Source organism: Monopterus albus, unplaced genomic scaffold, assembly GCF_001952655.1.
Source record: "Monopterus albus unplaced genomic scaffold, M_albus_1.0 scaffold2.1, whole genome shotgun sequence".
NCBI classification, from domain to species: domain Eukaryota; kingdom Metazoa; phylum Chordata; class Actinopteri; order Synbranchiformes; family Synbranchidae; genus Monopterus; species Monopterus albus.
Window position 1 is genome coordinate 6,290,010 of NW_018127882.1, and position 13,732 is coordinate 6,303,741.

Below are 13,732 nucleotides of genomic sequence, written 5' to 3' on the forward strand. Positions count from 1 at the left end.
GGAACAGAACTGGAGGATCCAACTTAGCCAAGAGCTAAGTGACACAAAGGAACAGCTGGCTTACCACAACTATCATCTTGATATCTTTTACGGTTTTTTTTTTCATAATCGACATTTATATTTTGTCTATTTCTCCATAGGAATGAATGGGCCAATGCAATCCCAGTGGCACACTCTGGGTCACGTGACTCCCCGCTCTAGCTTGTCTGTGTTTTTCAACAATTTCTTGCCCGTTTTTCTGCTCTTATTCTGCCATCCTTACGCTTCATACACATATAATGGATGAAAAGCGACACATGCGCGGTAGCTCATAAAGCAATGGTTTCGAACCACTGGAGGTGTTGTTAAGTCTCGGTATTTGCACATTGCACATTGCCGTCTCACTGTTCTATAGACGGCCATTGAACGGAAGGATTCAGAAAAAAAGTTCGAAGCCAAAGTCAAGAGTATTTCTAAATCGCCAGCACTCCGTCACTTTCTGGAATATCTTGACATAGAGGTGATCAGCATTTTTGTAGGTGGTCAGCAGGGAAGACTCTTTGGACAATGGTATCTGCCAGAATCCTGCATTAGCATCTAACTTTGAAAACACTTTAGCTCCAGCAATTTGTCCTAATGTGTGTTCAACTGAGGGTAATGGGTGTTTCTCTGTCAACACTGATTTGTTCAGCTCAGTGAGGTCAGTGCATATTCTCACCTGTCCTGTGTTTTTTGGCACCACCACCATGGGTGCACACCACTCAGTAGGCCCCTCCACTTTAGAGATAACTCCTTGCTGCACCATGCGACTCAGCTCCTCTTTGACCTTTGGTAGGAGTGGGAGGGAGATTCGTCTCAGAGTTGAGAGTGAAAACGGCTGTGCTCCAGGCTTAAGCACAATGTTGTACTCACCCTCCATCTTCCCAAGTCCACTAAAAAGCTTTGGGAACTCTCTCTTAACAGTCTCTTTCGATTCCAGGCTGATACACTCTAACCTGGCAACCAGCTGTAATGCCATAGCTGCCAATCCACTCAGCAGTGAAGTTGTCAGCCCCCTAACCACATAAATGTTCTCTGTAGTGGTTGTGTTCTTCTTGCTCAGAGTTGCTGTGAACATGCCTTTGACATGTAAACGTTTACCCCCTGGCCCCCTTAGGATCTTGGCAGGTTTCTCAAGTTCACTGAAGTGACTCTGGATATACAGTTTTTCAGACACCGCTGTCACATCAGCGCCAGTGTCGATTTTGAACACCGTTCTCTGACCATCCAGATCTACTTCTGTCAGCCAGGGACCCTTTTTCTCCTTGTCTGACACTGAGCCCAGAAACACAGTGCCCTCCTCAGGCTCTTCAGTCACTGTTGCCATTTCACGCAATTTCCCTGTTCTGCAGACCCTTGCATAATGTCCTTTTTTCTTGCACTGATTGCATGCTGCTTCTCTTGCTGGGCATTGATCCCAGCTGTGGCCTTTTGTATTTCCACATCTTTTGCACTGTCCTGCTGCATTTGATTTTAGGCTGCGTGCCGCCATGTTGGCGTGCGTGCACGCTGTCAAGCTGCATGTCCGCCTTAAACCTGCCGTTAAGCACTTCTTGTTGTCTCAATCTGTTCGCTTTGTCTAGCTCTATTAGCAGCTTTCTCTAGCGTTAGCTCAGGGTCCATTTGTAGTTGCTCTGATAAGCGTTTATCTTTTAAGCCAACAACAAATCTGTCTCTCACCATTTCGTCGTGTGGGACTCCGTAGCCACAGTATTCCGCCAGGCAGTGTAGAGGCAGTGTAGTGCGGTGTGTAATTTATCGATCGTCTCCCCGATCTCTTGCTGCCTTTGGTTGAACTTTGCTCGTTCAAAAATTACATTCCTGCGGGCCACGAAGTGAACATCCAGCTTTGTTTTCACCGCGTTGTAGTCAATCGCTTCTTCTGGGCGTAGATGCAGTGAAACTAGAATGTCCTCTGCTTCCTCTCCCATTGAGTAGATAAGCGCGTTTACCAGGTTTTCATCTGGTTGTACTTCCAAACCAGAGGCTATGCGGAATCTTTTAAAGCATTTTATCCATTTTGGCCAGTCATCCGCCTTTAATGTGAACTTTTCTGGCGGCAGAACTTGAAAATGACTCATTTCGGCGCCAACCTCGGTGCGCTCCCCACTCGGCAAAAAGGCAAAAGGGAAGAAGGAAAAACTCACACGGCTCAACTTTCACTTTTCCTCTAGCCACTCGCCGCATCCCACTTCTGACACCATGTTCGGGTTTTGTTATATATATCGGCGTAGCTGGGTTTAATAATACAGACGACCATGCACTCAGTGCTGTTCTCCGGTGTTCACTTTATTATCCTCCCCCTCACTCCAGCACTTAACATCTCCACCAAGGTTCCTCCCCCACAGGATATCACCTGATACTACACATACTCAGGCAGGTGAGCAATTAATAATTTTTGAACGGTCTCAAATGCTTTTATAAGCAAGTCGTGGCTAATTAGCTGCGCTAGCTTGCGCAGTACAGCACAAAGGAGTTCGGTGGTGCTAACAGCTAGCTGAATAGACACACTACAATATGCTGCTAACGGCTAGCGCAGTACACATGACGTGAAGCTCATTACGTAAAGTAAAGCTCATGATAATTCATGTTGACTGTTTAGCTCAAGTTACATTGTGTTTATACTCAGGCAAGTGAACACTGAATAATTTTTAAACACGTATTCACTTTTATAAGAGAATCGCGGCTCACTTAGCATGTCGAACCCTTATACAGTATTAGGCTTTGGCATGCTTACAGCTAGCAGAGTTTACACAAAGCTCTTTATTTAAAATAAAGCTCATAATTCATGTCAACTCTTTAGTTAAGGTAACATGGCATTTGTACAGAGGCATGTAAATGCTGAATAATTTCTGAAAGTTTGATTAGGTTATTTATTGTTATTAAATACATATGCTTGTGCTGTTGCAGAGTCTGCTAAGATGGCTGAGAAATGCCACATTTCTGTAACTACTTATCCAGCAGAACAAATTTAAGAAACTTATATTAACTTATTTGTCAATTATATATGCTAACACTGCAACATTAAATGAAAAAGCTAAACTTACTGTGGCATGTTTTCTCAGGTTAGAGATAGAATTTTTATATGTTGAAATGTCTGTTTTGGCAGACAGAGAAGACGCCACATTATGAAGCTGTTCTTTTGCACTGTGTGTAAGATAAATCATGCTTTGTATATGAGGCCAGGGGTGTTCACCCTCTTCTTTTGTAGGTTTGGAGACAGATGCCTCTGCCATTTTTATGTTTTCAGTCCCTGTTTACTACGGCTGAAGATTTTTTTCCCACTATGCCCCCGCCAGTTTGTATGTGGTTATGTGACTACATGTGGTTATTGTTACTGCAGCTGATTGGTCAAACAGAGTATGGTGAACGATGGTCAGAGTGTACGATCTGCTCAGTGTTTGTCTGATCTGAAGAAGCAGCATCATGTCATCCATGTTGGCTTGTCTCATGGTCTCCAGGGCTGATGTGATCTCTGGATTCAAATATGATCATGTCTCATCTATGTGCAGTAGGTGCAGTCCACTAAGGGAGGTCACTCGGCTGATAGCTATGTAAGCCATGCCACGTTCAAAAATGTGCTTCAATGAAAATACAGCTGCTGATGGTGTCATTCTCTGAACCTTGTGGATTGTACCACTCCTCTGTTTCAGGTTGTGTGCTCTTTCTATGTACACATGTATGTGTCAGCTGCACTCCATGCTCTGCGATAACTGTTCCATCCAGCTGTTTCATTGTCCAATCTTAGTTAATCATTCTATTCATCTCATCCTTCAACTATTTCAACAAAGCACTTCAGCCATTTCTTCTCATTATTCGGCTGTTTCAGCACTTGATTTCAGACATTTTCAGAGCTATTCTCACGATGTTTCTTTTCAATAGCCACACTGTAGTAGTCCTCAGGGTGTAAGACTACTCTCTCTCTCACACTCTCACACACAAAGACCTACTGTCTTACCTATTTTGTGGGGACCAACGGGAAAATGTTCACATCTTAAGTTCACCATACTTTCAGCTTGAAAAGCCATTCAGGTATCAAAATGTTCAGCTCTTGAACGACATTCCTGCTCGTATTTATTGCTTCTCATCCTTCAGATTATTCAACAAAGAACCTCAGCCATTTCTTCTCAACTATTTCATCAAAAAACTTCAGCCATTCCTTCTCATCCTTCAGCTGTTTCAGCACTTGATTTAAGGCATTTTCAGGGCGATCCTTTAGCTTGTTAGCATCCACACGCATTTTTGACAGGAAATGCATTTCTCTAGTTTTTGTAATGTTACAATAGCCAGTTGCGGATTAGTATTAAGATCCATTACTGTACTGTAGAAATAAAAGTTTAGAAGTGGCATAGCTTTAACTAAATTAACATACACTAATACAGCATTCTCTGCGTGTTTAGCAGCATATCATGTATACATGCATGCATGAAATAGATGTATCAACAGAACTCATTTTTAAATAGGTTATTCTATCAACTAAAGCAGATATTGCAGTAAGATTATTCTAATTCATTTGTTGATCATATGCTAAACTTCCTAAAACATTTTCAACGTAACTACTGACTATAGCTCATAAAGGTAGCTAAGAAAGAGTATAGTATTTGCCTCTGAAATGTAATGGATCATAGGCTTTTAAGTATCATAACATGGAAATACTCATGTAATTTACAAGCACCAAAAAACTGCGGCTGTGTATTTGTTATTGTACTTCATTATAATGTACTTCAGTCAAAATGTTGATTTATGCTAATTGTGTTTATTAACAGCAAAAATGTCAAAAACATTGTTCAGTTTTTATACTCAAATTTTTTTTAATAAATTTTGTATATTCTGTTTTTGTATCATACAAGTCATTCATACAATTTATGATATCGTAATTACACACGAGCTGTAACAAGCATCCACCTGTTACCCTCACAGACATGCATCATGCACACACAAACACTTTCATTCACACACACAGGGATACATATCCCATACACCTATTTAAAAAAAAAAAAAAGACAAAAATGTAAAACTATATTATTCCTCCACTGTGACCAGACTCACATCCTCTCAATCCTTATTTTAAAAACGAATATGACAATACTTATGTTTAAACAAAATAAAAAACAAACAAAAATGCAGGAAGGCAACTAAAGAAGAAAAGAGGGCAAAGAAACTCTGAAGACAAAGGAGGATAATTCAGATCCCAGAAGCACAAATGAGCCGTAATGCAAGGAGAAGAAGCACTGACTGACATCAGTTTGTAAAACGATTAACAATTTAGGTCCAACTTAGCTTTGTGAAGCTTTAATAGAAGCCACTGTGATCCTTTGTTTATGTTCATTCAGGTTTGTATCAATATGAGCCCACTGTATTAATAAGGGTACAGTATTAAGGAAAGCAACACAAACTAGTTATAAAGGTCACTCTGGAAGGTTTATGGCACAAATAACAGCATTGAGAGAAGCAGGTGCATAGTGGGGCCAAAGCTGGACCGATAAAAAGAGTGGTGCTGTGAAGTCAGGATGAAAACCATCTGCCAACATCTGGACGGTGTTAATAAAGGACACTTCATTGAAATATTCCCTCTGTCTCCACTAGAGGATCATTGGAGAGTAAGTAGACCAAAGCTTGTGTCACCTTACTTGTTAATTCATCCCATGGCGCACCCAAAAAAAGTTGAACTGATATATGATTTCAACTGCTAGAAACCCTTTCTGATGATGCTGTTTATAGCTAGCCATGGGTGAATTAGAAGACAAATACAGCAGAGACCTCTGGCAACTTCCAGGTTCATGGAAAAAGGAAAGACTGTATTCTTATGAAAGGCAAACATTGGAACACACTGGTCTCACAAAAAGGTTGTGCTGCTGCTGAATTTTTGACTATTTCCCTTCTCCGTACACTTTGTAAACAGATGACGGGAAAACCTTGAGTGATAATCCTACCTGCCCTTGGATAACGATGAAGCCAGCTGAGAATGATGGTGATATGTCTGCACAGACACTGTGGAGAATCTGCAGACGAGTATACTACTGAGGAGAGGAATATGAATGTGTAACAGAAGCATTAAATCTGGTACGTCCACATATGATGGAGCCACATAAAAACACTGCGTGTTAGTAACTGCAGTCAGTTGCTGCTTTGTTTTTGCATTGGAGCGCACATCGACTCTCAGTCCATACACACACACAAATACACATTCAAAGTTGGATTTGCTTCATTATTTGATATTTTCCCAAATCATAATCTCTCTCCCACACATTTTCATTCTCTCTCTCTTTCTCTTTCTCTCTCTCTCTCTCACTCACTCACACACACACACCAACACACACACACACACACACAAACAAGCCATCATCAGTCCTGGCCATCTTCTGTGCGCCACTTAAGGAAATCCTCCTTCCGGGCGTCTGGTTTGATCTGGTTCCGCATGCCTCCGAGCAGGTTGGACGTGGCTTCAGAGGCCACTATCAAGGGTCGAACCACGGTGGGTGGGATCTGCCGCAGGACGCCGCCCACAGCACCAGGTAGACCCTTCTGCTCATGGCCACGGGATGCTACATCGCACAGAGTCTGAGCTGTGTCAATCACTCCCTGGAGAGCAGAGAGAGCCCAGAGAGGCATGAGTGAAATACTTAGTGTGTCAGTACATTTACATGCACACAAGAAACCAGTTGATGGAACAAAATCTGGTTATGCAAAAAATACTGAATTCACTGTCAGAAAATAGTTGCCAGAGACGATGTTTTCAAGTTGCTTTATGTCCAAACAATAGTTTGATACCTAAAGATTTCCAGTTTACTATCATAGAAGACATAGAAGTTTTGCAAATGAATTTTCAGTTGATCGACTAATTGTTTAAGGAACAATTTGGTTTAGACTGTCTTTACAGTGGATTGTTTCCAAAGGTTGAGAATGAACATGAATGAATCCTGGTTATGTGTGACTGAGAAATCGCTTTCAGGAAAAATCTTGATGTATACATTTTTTCTCTAATCCCAACCCTGATTTTAGATAAACTGTGTTTCTCATATAATCACAATCATATTACAGAAAGTCAACAGTACAGTTTCTGCTGGGATGTGAAAACAAGGGCGCTGGAAGATGAGAGCCTGTAACTACTTATTTCTGGATTCTCTATTCTCTAGATAACCAGAATTGGGAGGATAAGTCTGGGGACGCACCTCTCTGACGGTGTCGTAGGCCTTGGCCACACCTTCTCTGAGATCTGCAGGTTGGGCAGCTCTGCGGGGCCGGCCAGAGGGGGCCCGGCCCTCAGTGATGGCATAGCGATTCAGGGGAGGTGTTGGAGAAAGGATGTCATACACTGTCTCTGCTGTAGCCTGTAAAAAGTGCACACAAAGCACAATATAATTTTTCTTTTTTGAATCTAACAATAGAGAATGTTGTAAAGATTGTTAAGAGCTTTGAGGCTAATTTGTAATTTGTTATTTGGGCTATATAAATAAAATAAACTTGACAGACATCAAGCACCGGAGGCCCTGCTTATTCAACAACAGGTGAAGGACACAACAAAGAAATTTCACAAGAATTTCTTGACCTTTTGTCATCTTTGGGTTATATTGCTTTATAACGAGCAGTCACCTGAAAAAAGGTTTTTTGCACCACTCATGACTTTCACTAAAAACACCTTACTCAGTACCTGTATGGCCTGCACCAGCCTGTTGCTGAGCTCCAAAGCAGCTGATGCAGTGGAGGTGCCAAAAGATGCTGCCCCCCTCTGGAGACCCCGAATAATGCGTCCATCTTTCCTGTACTGCTCTATGGGCAACCAGAACAGATCCCTCACTCCATGGACTGGAAAGAGGGAAAAAGAGAATGAACCAAGAGATAAAACAGAATACAAATATGTAAATACTGAGCTCAAACAAGAGTGTGACAAGAGCAGTATCAACTCACACAGCTGGACAACAGAGTGCATAGGGCCAACACCTCCCAGGATGCCCGGCAGCTGATTTTTCCTGATATCTGTCAGCCACTCTGTGACAGCATACTGAATCACTTTGTCTACACCAAGGAGACTAGAAAGTGTTGCAGAAGAAATACAAAGAAACTTACAATTAAAAACTCAACAGGTATGTTTTTCAAACACAGCAATCTAGTCTCAAAAACACTGAACAGATTTGGGCCAGTTACAAATAAGAAACTTTCTCAGATAGTATAAGTCTATCTCAAGCAGCCAAAGAGCCGTCTGTGTTGGTATGGAGGTGTGTGCTTCTACCCATGTCTGCAGCAGAGCCTCTTCAGTTTCAACTCAGAACAATTTAACTGGGCCAGACCGATCAAAATCCCAGCAAACGTTCCCTATGAAACAGGGATTAAAGGAGGGTGAAAACGCAGCTGGTCTGAACAATTATTTCCTCATCAAATACACAGAATTCCTAAAGATTTCTTTATTATAAACTTCTGATCAGGCCAGGTGTTTGAGTGATCTCTTACCTGTTCAATGACGACATGTTTGCCTTGATAGTCCAGCCAGATAGGCACTTCAGAGGTGAAACGAAACTCCCTGAAAATGGACAAAGGGAAGGAAGAGAGAAATGTTAAAAACAGCTTTCTTTACACCACAGAAAAACCTCTTTGTGTTTGGCTGCAATAAAGGCCCGATCATATTACATTTCTAGTATATTTCATGCCGTTTCCATTCACTTCTACTGAATCCTGAATGACGGATAAATCTGAGTACGTTTCACTGTGATCTCCTGCCAGCTCTGGTGGATTCACAGGTCAGAGTTCACATTTGTTAACCGACACTGAAGCGGTGTGTCCCAGCTGTCCGCATCCCTCTCCTTCTCTTTTTTTTTTTTTTTTTTTTTTTTTTTACAATTTGTGACTGTGCTGATTAATATTCAGTTTCTTTTATTGGAGTTATGTGCAGGTAAACTTCATTGAACAGAAATGTAACATGACAATGCTTTTAGCGGCTATATACCGGAAGTAGATTGGCTGGTCGGAGGAGGAAGTGGAGCCTGCAGACGAGGAGCTCTGCTCACTGTAGGTAGTTTCCATAGAAGCTGTAAGATCAGGGCCCAGACCAGCAGCTGCCTCCACCTCCTCCGACACCTTCAAGGTGTGATCTGCCTTCGCTGAAAAAAAATGTAGAGAAATAATACACATTCACCATCTTGAAATCATTATAGGATCATTTAAAAATGTTCTGCAGCCAGTGAAAACTAATTGTATCACAGTGATGATATGCAGTACTTGAGAGAGGCCTGTAAAATTTATTTTGTTAAAAATCTTGATTTATGTCTTTGACAAAGGCCCTCATCATTAAACATAAAAAACAACTGATGAAATGTGAAGCAAAGAGCATAAAAACATCATCAGATGTAGCTGACCTTCAGTTGCAGGGTCCACAGGCAGGTAAGGGTTCACAGAGGAAGCCAGATTGCTAAAAAAGTCTTTCAGGAAGAACAGTGCATCCTAGACAGGAGACAGAAAAAAAGGCTGGTTACATGTGGAAAGGTTCCAGGAGTAGCCCAAACTACCAGCCTGTGTAAGAATGAATGATGCCAAATATTAATCAGTGAGCCAACGAGACATTTCTGTGACATGTGCAATGACTCATTTTTTGGGGGGAGGATAGTGAAACAGAGGAGTAAACCACTTGAAACTGCAAAGAAGAGATGTACTAGGTACGACACAAAACTAAATTACTCATGGATTTAATAGGCTTATCATTTACTTTAATGGCAGTGATATAGTACTGTTAATTTTTTTTCATTTGTTATTAATTACAACTGGAAATCGACTATAGTTGATGGAAGCAGTTATACATATAAGAGTAAAGTTATGGTGGCATGAAAACAAAACCAGAACACAAAATTTTACAGCATAATTGAAGGCTTTACCCAGGTACATTTGGATGTCGTGTTTTACTAAAACTGATTTGTTTGGGCAAGATTACAGCGTAACAGTTACTATGCAGTCTCAGCACCAGAGGTACCTGGTCAATGTTAAGTCGTAGTGGCAACAGGCTGACACGCAGACAGCACTCTGGACCACCAAGCCCAGACTCTGGACAAACCTGCAAGGCCTTAACTGTCAGCTGCAAAAAGAAAACACAACCAATATCACCTGATGGTAGTAGTAAATAATTCTTAGTACTCATCTTCATTCAATATATGTAATAAGACAAACTGAATTCAGTGAGGTACATTTTAATCACAGAAAACCAGGAAACATTTGTCACTAATAGTTTATAAATCAAAGACTGTTTCTGTCTGTCCATCCCTGCCTTTCTGTCGGCTCACCATGTTAGAGTGGGCTCGGCGAGGCATGCTCTCGCTGGTGTAGAGGTAGAGGAATTTGTTGATCTGTGAGGAGGCCAGCCGGTCTCGAACCTCCAGCTCCTGAACAATGAAAACCTGCCTGGAGAGGGGCTGCTCATCCCTGGGGCCAACCATGACCCCAGCCACTACTGACCCATCCCCATCCTGCCCTGCTACTGCCACTGGGTAGGACTCATGCTGGAAGGACACCTGGGGAACAAAACAGGAGGAATGTACTGAAGAAGACTGTGGTTATGTGTGTTTCGTGCAAAAGTTTGGGGATACTGGTAAAGACGCCAACTCACTGGAAAAGCTATAGTAGTTTAAATAATTGAAGCAATACAAGTTAATTTTAAAGAAGCTGTCTGACAAAATATCTTTATTAATTTCATTGTCAAGAGTTACATGAAAAGGTCAATGCCACTCACATCCGTGTATGTAGATAAGCAGCTTGTTAAGTTTAGCTCAGCATAAAGGTAACATATTTCCCAACAGGTCAAACATGTCCTTTGTCATTTCAAACAAAGATGTATAGCTGAGGTAAAACGTTTCCCAGCCTGCACATATACCTTGGTGAGCTGGATTTCCATCAGCAGTGTGTGTTGACGCCCACTGCCTCCAGCCCAGCGCCAGGAGTTCTGGGGACGCGAGGAAGCAACGGCGCGAGATGGAGAGCCACGAACACCAGCAGGGACTGAACGACCTCTGTAGAGAGAGGAGAGTGGGAGAAAACAAAACAAACAATGGACATAAGTGAATTATCATGTCCATTAATGTATATATTGAATGAGAAACTACATTTCTGTGCATTTGAGAACCTGAGTGTGGCCCTGAGTGTGTGTTACCTGTTTGCATTCTGTGCATGCATGGACATAGGCTTGCCACCAAAGTCCTTGCCCCCATAGAGATGCCAGACCACAGAGATCTCCCTCAGCACCACCCTGCTCTGGGGCACAGGGAAGCGGCTGGGGGCTCGAAGCAGGTCTGAGCTGCCTCGAGGCCTTGAGAAGTGACTGTCCTTCACCCTGATGGGCTCCTGAGAGAACACCGTCACCACAGGCTCCCCATCCCTGGGCTGTAACAAATCCCATGTGTGCATATTTTGTGATAAGTCTGAATAGGAAGCATGCTGGGAGAAAGTGAGCTAACAGCGAAGAAAAATCTGATACAGACAAAACAGGACCATAAAAGCCAGGAGGGACTCACAGGAATGCTCATGCCAGGAGCCTCCAGGATGCAGAAGTCGTCATTGTCAGTGGACTCATCTGAACCTTCCTCTGACAACATATCTGCCTGCACCTCTGTTGCTGTTGTAATCAACCCATCAAGCTTAGAGTCCTCCCCCTGCAGGTCTGAGGGGCCAAGCTTCAAGGCTTCACCAGGGAACAGGTAGACGGAGACAGGCGAGCCTCTCGGCATGGAGGGCGAACCTCAACAATCACACAGAGTCCATCAGTCACTTGCTGAAAACTACATGCAAATATTTATGGGCTAGCAAGTTAGCACCATAAACACACTACCCCTTGTCAAGTAACTAAAAACCCCCTAAGCATGTGTGTGGTACATAGAGATACAAATAACATCCTTTCTTGTCAGATTTTTTTTTGTTGTGTTACAGGAATCAGAGAAGCTGGGGTCCTTGTTTTATTTATAGCCCACAGTCCTCTTATACACAAGGAAACATAGCTCACTACTGAACTTTACTAAAGCATATTCTGTTATGATCTGATTTGTATAAAAAGAAGAGAGACAGACTCTGCAGTACCTCGATCTAAACTCTCTTCTTGGTGGCTCTTCTCTGTGTCAATTAAGGCATCAGCCAGATCGTACTGGTTGATCTCAGCGGTTTCAGCCGGAGGGCAGGGTGGCAAAGAGGCAGGACTTTCTGAAAGCTAACAGGACAGCATGTTAAACGGTGAATGAAATATTTTCACATATAAGTGGAATAGTTCTTATTGATTGTTAATCTTTATTAAGCATCTCTGAGTGTCTCCAAAAGCACTAGATAAATAAAGTGTATTATTTACACAACCTTTCAACGTGTACTTAGTCATTTTAAGCCATTTTGTAAAACCAAAAATGTTATTATCTATGTTGCATCTGTAACTGACCATTCATTCACGTTTCCTTATGTAGTAAATTGTAAGACATACTTTCTAGGCTGGCAGATAAAAACATTAAATCAAACTTTTTTTTTGACTGCTTGTGATGTTTGTCATCCACCTAACTTGAGTTTATTTTAAGTCATACAGCGTCAGTGCATCAAATAAATGCATCAATCTCAGGTTCTGTCATTAGTTATTATCCATCCATTATCTGTACTCTGTCATAAATACACAGGTCTTACTGGTAATTTCTGGCCAGCAATCTCAGTGGGTGAGGTCTGCCGCGGCGGGGGGTGCAGGTCACCCTGGGAGACCAGGTACTGTAGCAGATTGACCAGGGCAGCACAAGAATCAGCACAGGTATGAAGGTGGACCACATTGTTGGAGCAGCGGAGCTCGAAGAGAGGCTGAGACTGGAAAACAAAAAGATGAAACACCTCATTAAATAAACACCCAGAGAATCAATAAAAGGAGGTGACAGAGATTTGTTCTGCAAGAGGAGGGAGGACAGGAAAAGAGGAAATTATGTAGGGGGCTGGGAGGGGAGGGAAATAACAAGAGATATTATCAATCAAAACTTTACACTGTGGGAGATTCAATCAATTAGTAGCAGTGCTGAAGAAGTTGTTAATTCAGATCTTTATCTGCCCATACACTTGCGCACTATCATGGAATGTACTGTAACACTGACCAGATTTTCTCAGAGTTAATTATGCATTTGATGCTTTCCTCTTGCCTACAAACACATTGAGAGCCTCTGCACCAAAGTCAAATTCCTTGTATGTTCATAAATACTTGGCCATTAAAGATGATACTGATTCATCTTCAAAATTACAGTGGATGATCCAAGTAAAATGTCACAGGTAAAAGCTAAAAAAAAAAGCAATCTGGTGGAAAGATGCACTTTTCTGCCCATTTTCTTCCATTTTAAAATGCCTTGAAAAGTAGTTTTTTTCACCAATAAATCCGATTACCCAATGCTAAAGCTGCAGCGATTCTTACTGACAAACATGCTGGTGAACACTGTACAACAAATACTAGGCTGCTGTCTCAGCCCCAAACTCTTCACCCTGTACACTCACGACTGTGTCTCCAACCATGACAACACCATCATCATTGAATATGCTGATGACACCACCATTCTGGGCCTCATCAAGGGGGGAGACGAGTCGGGCTACAGAAGCTTGGTGAATGACATTCTTGTTTATGGAGAGGAGAATGACCTCATCCTCAATATAAACAAGACAAAAGAAATAATAATAGACTTCAGGAAGAACCCCTCCCCTCTGCTGCCTCTGACCATCAAAGGGACTGAGGTGGAGAGGG

General features: G+C 42.1%; 1 protein-coding gene across 1 annotated transcript in view; it reads right to left on the reverse strand.

Moving 5' to 3' along the window:
* Window positions 1-6,076: 6,076 nt before the first annotated feature.
* Window positions 6,077-13,732, reverse strand: part of atg2a (autophagy related 2A) — a 26,483-nt gene continuing 18,827 nt past the window's right edge. The window contains 15 exon segments of the mRNA XM_020592215.1: window positions 6,077-6,600; window positions 7,191-7,349; window positions 7,670-7,824; window positions 7,927-8,048; window positions 8,249-8,331; window positions 8,467-8,536; window positions 8,960-9,113; window positions 9,369-9,453; window positions 9,977-10,078; window positions 10,284-10,511; window positions 10,871-11,006; window positions 11,147-11,376; window positions 11,508-11,731; window positions 12,067-12,193; window positions 12,649-12,819. Coding sequence (XP_020447871.1) covers window positions 6,364-6,600; window positions 7,191-7,349; window positions 7,670-7,824; window positions 7,927-8,048; window positions 8,249-8,331; window positions 8,467-8,536; window positions 8,960-9,113; window positions 9,369-9,453; window positions 9,977-10,078; window positions 10,284-10,511; window positions 10,871-11,006; window positions 11,147-11,376; window positions 11,508-11,731; window positions 12,067-12,193; window positions 12,649-12,819 — 2,283 coding nt within the window. The 3' untranslated portion in view covers window positions 6,077-6,363.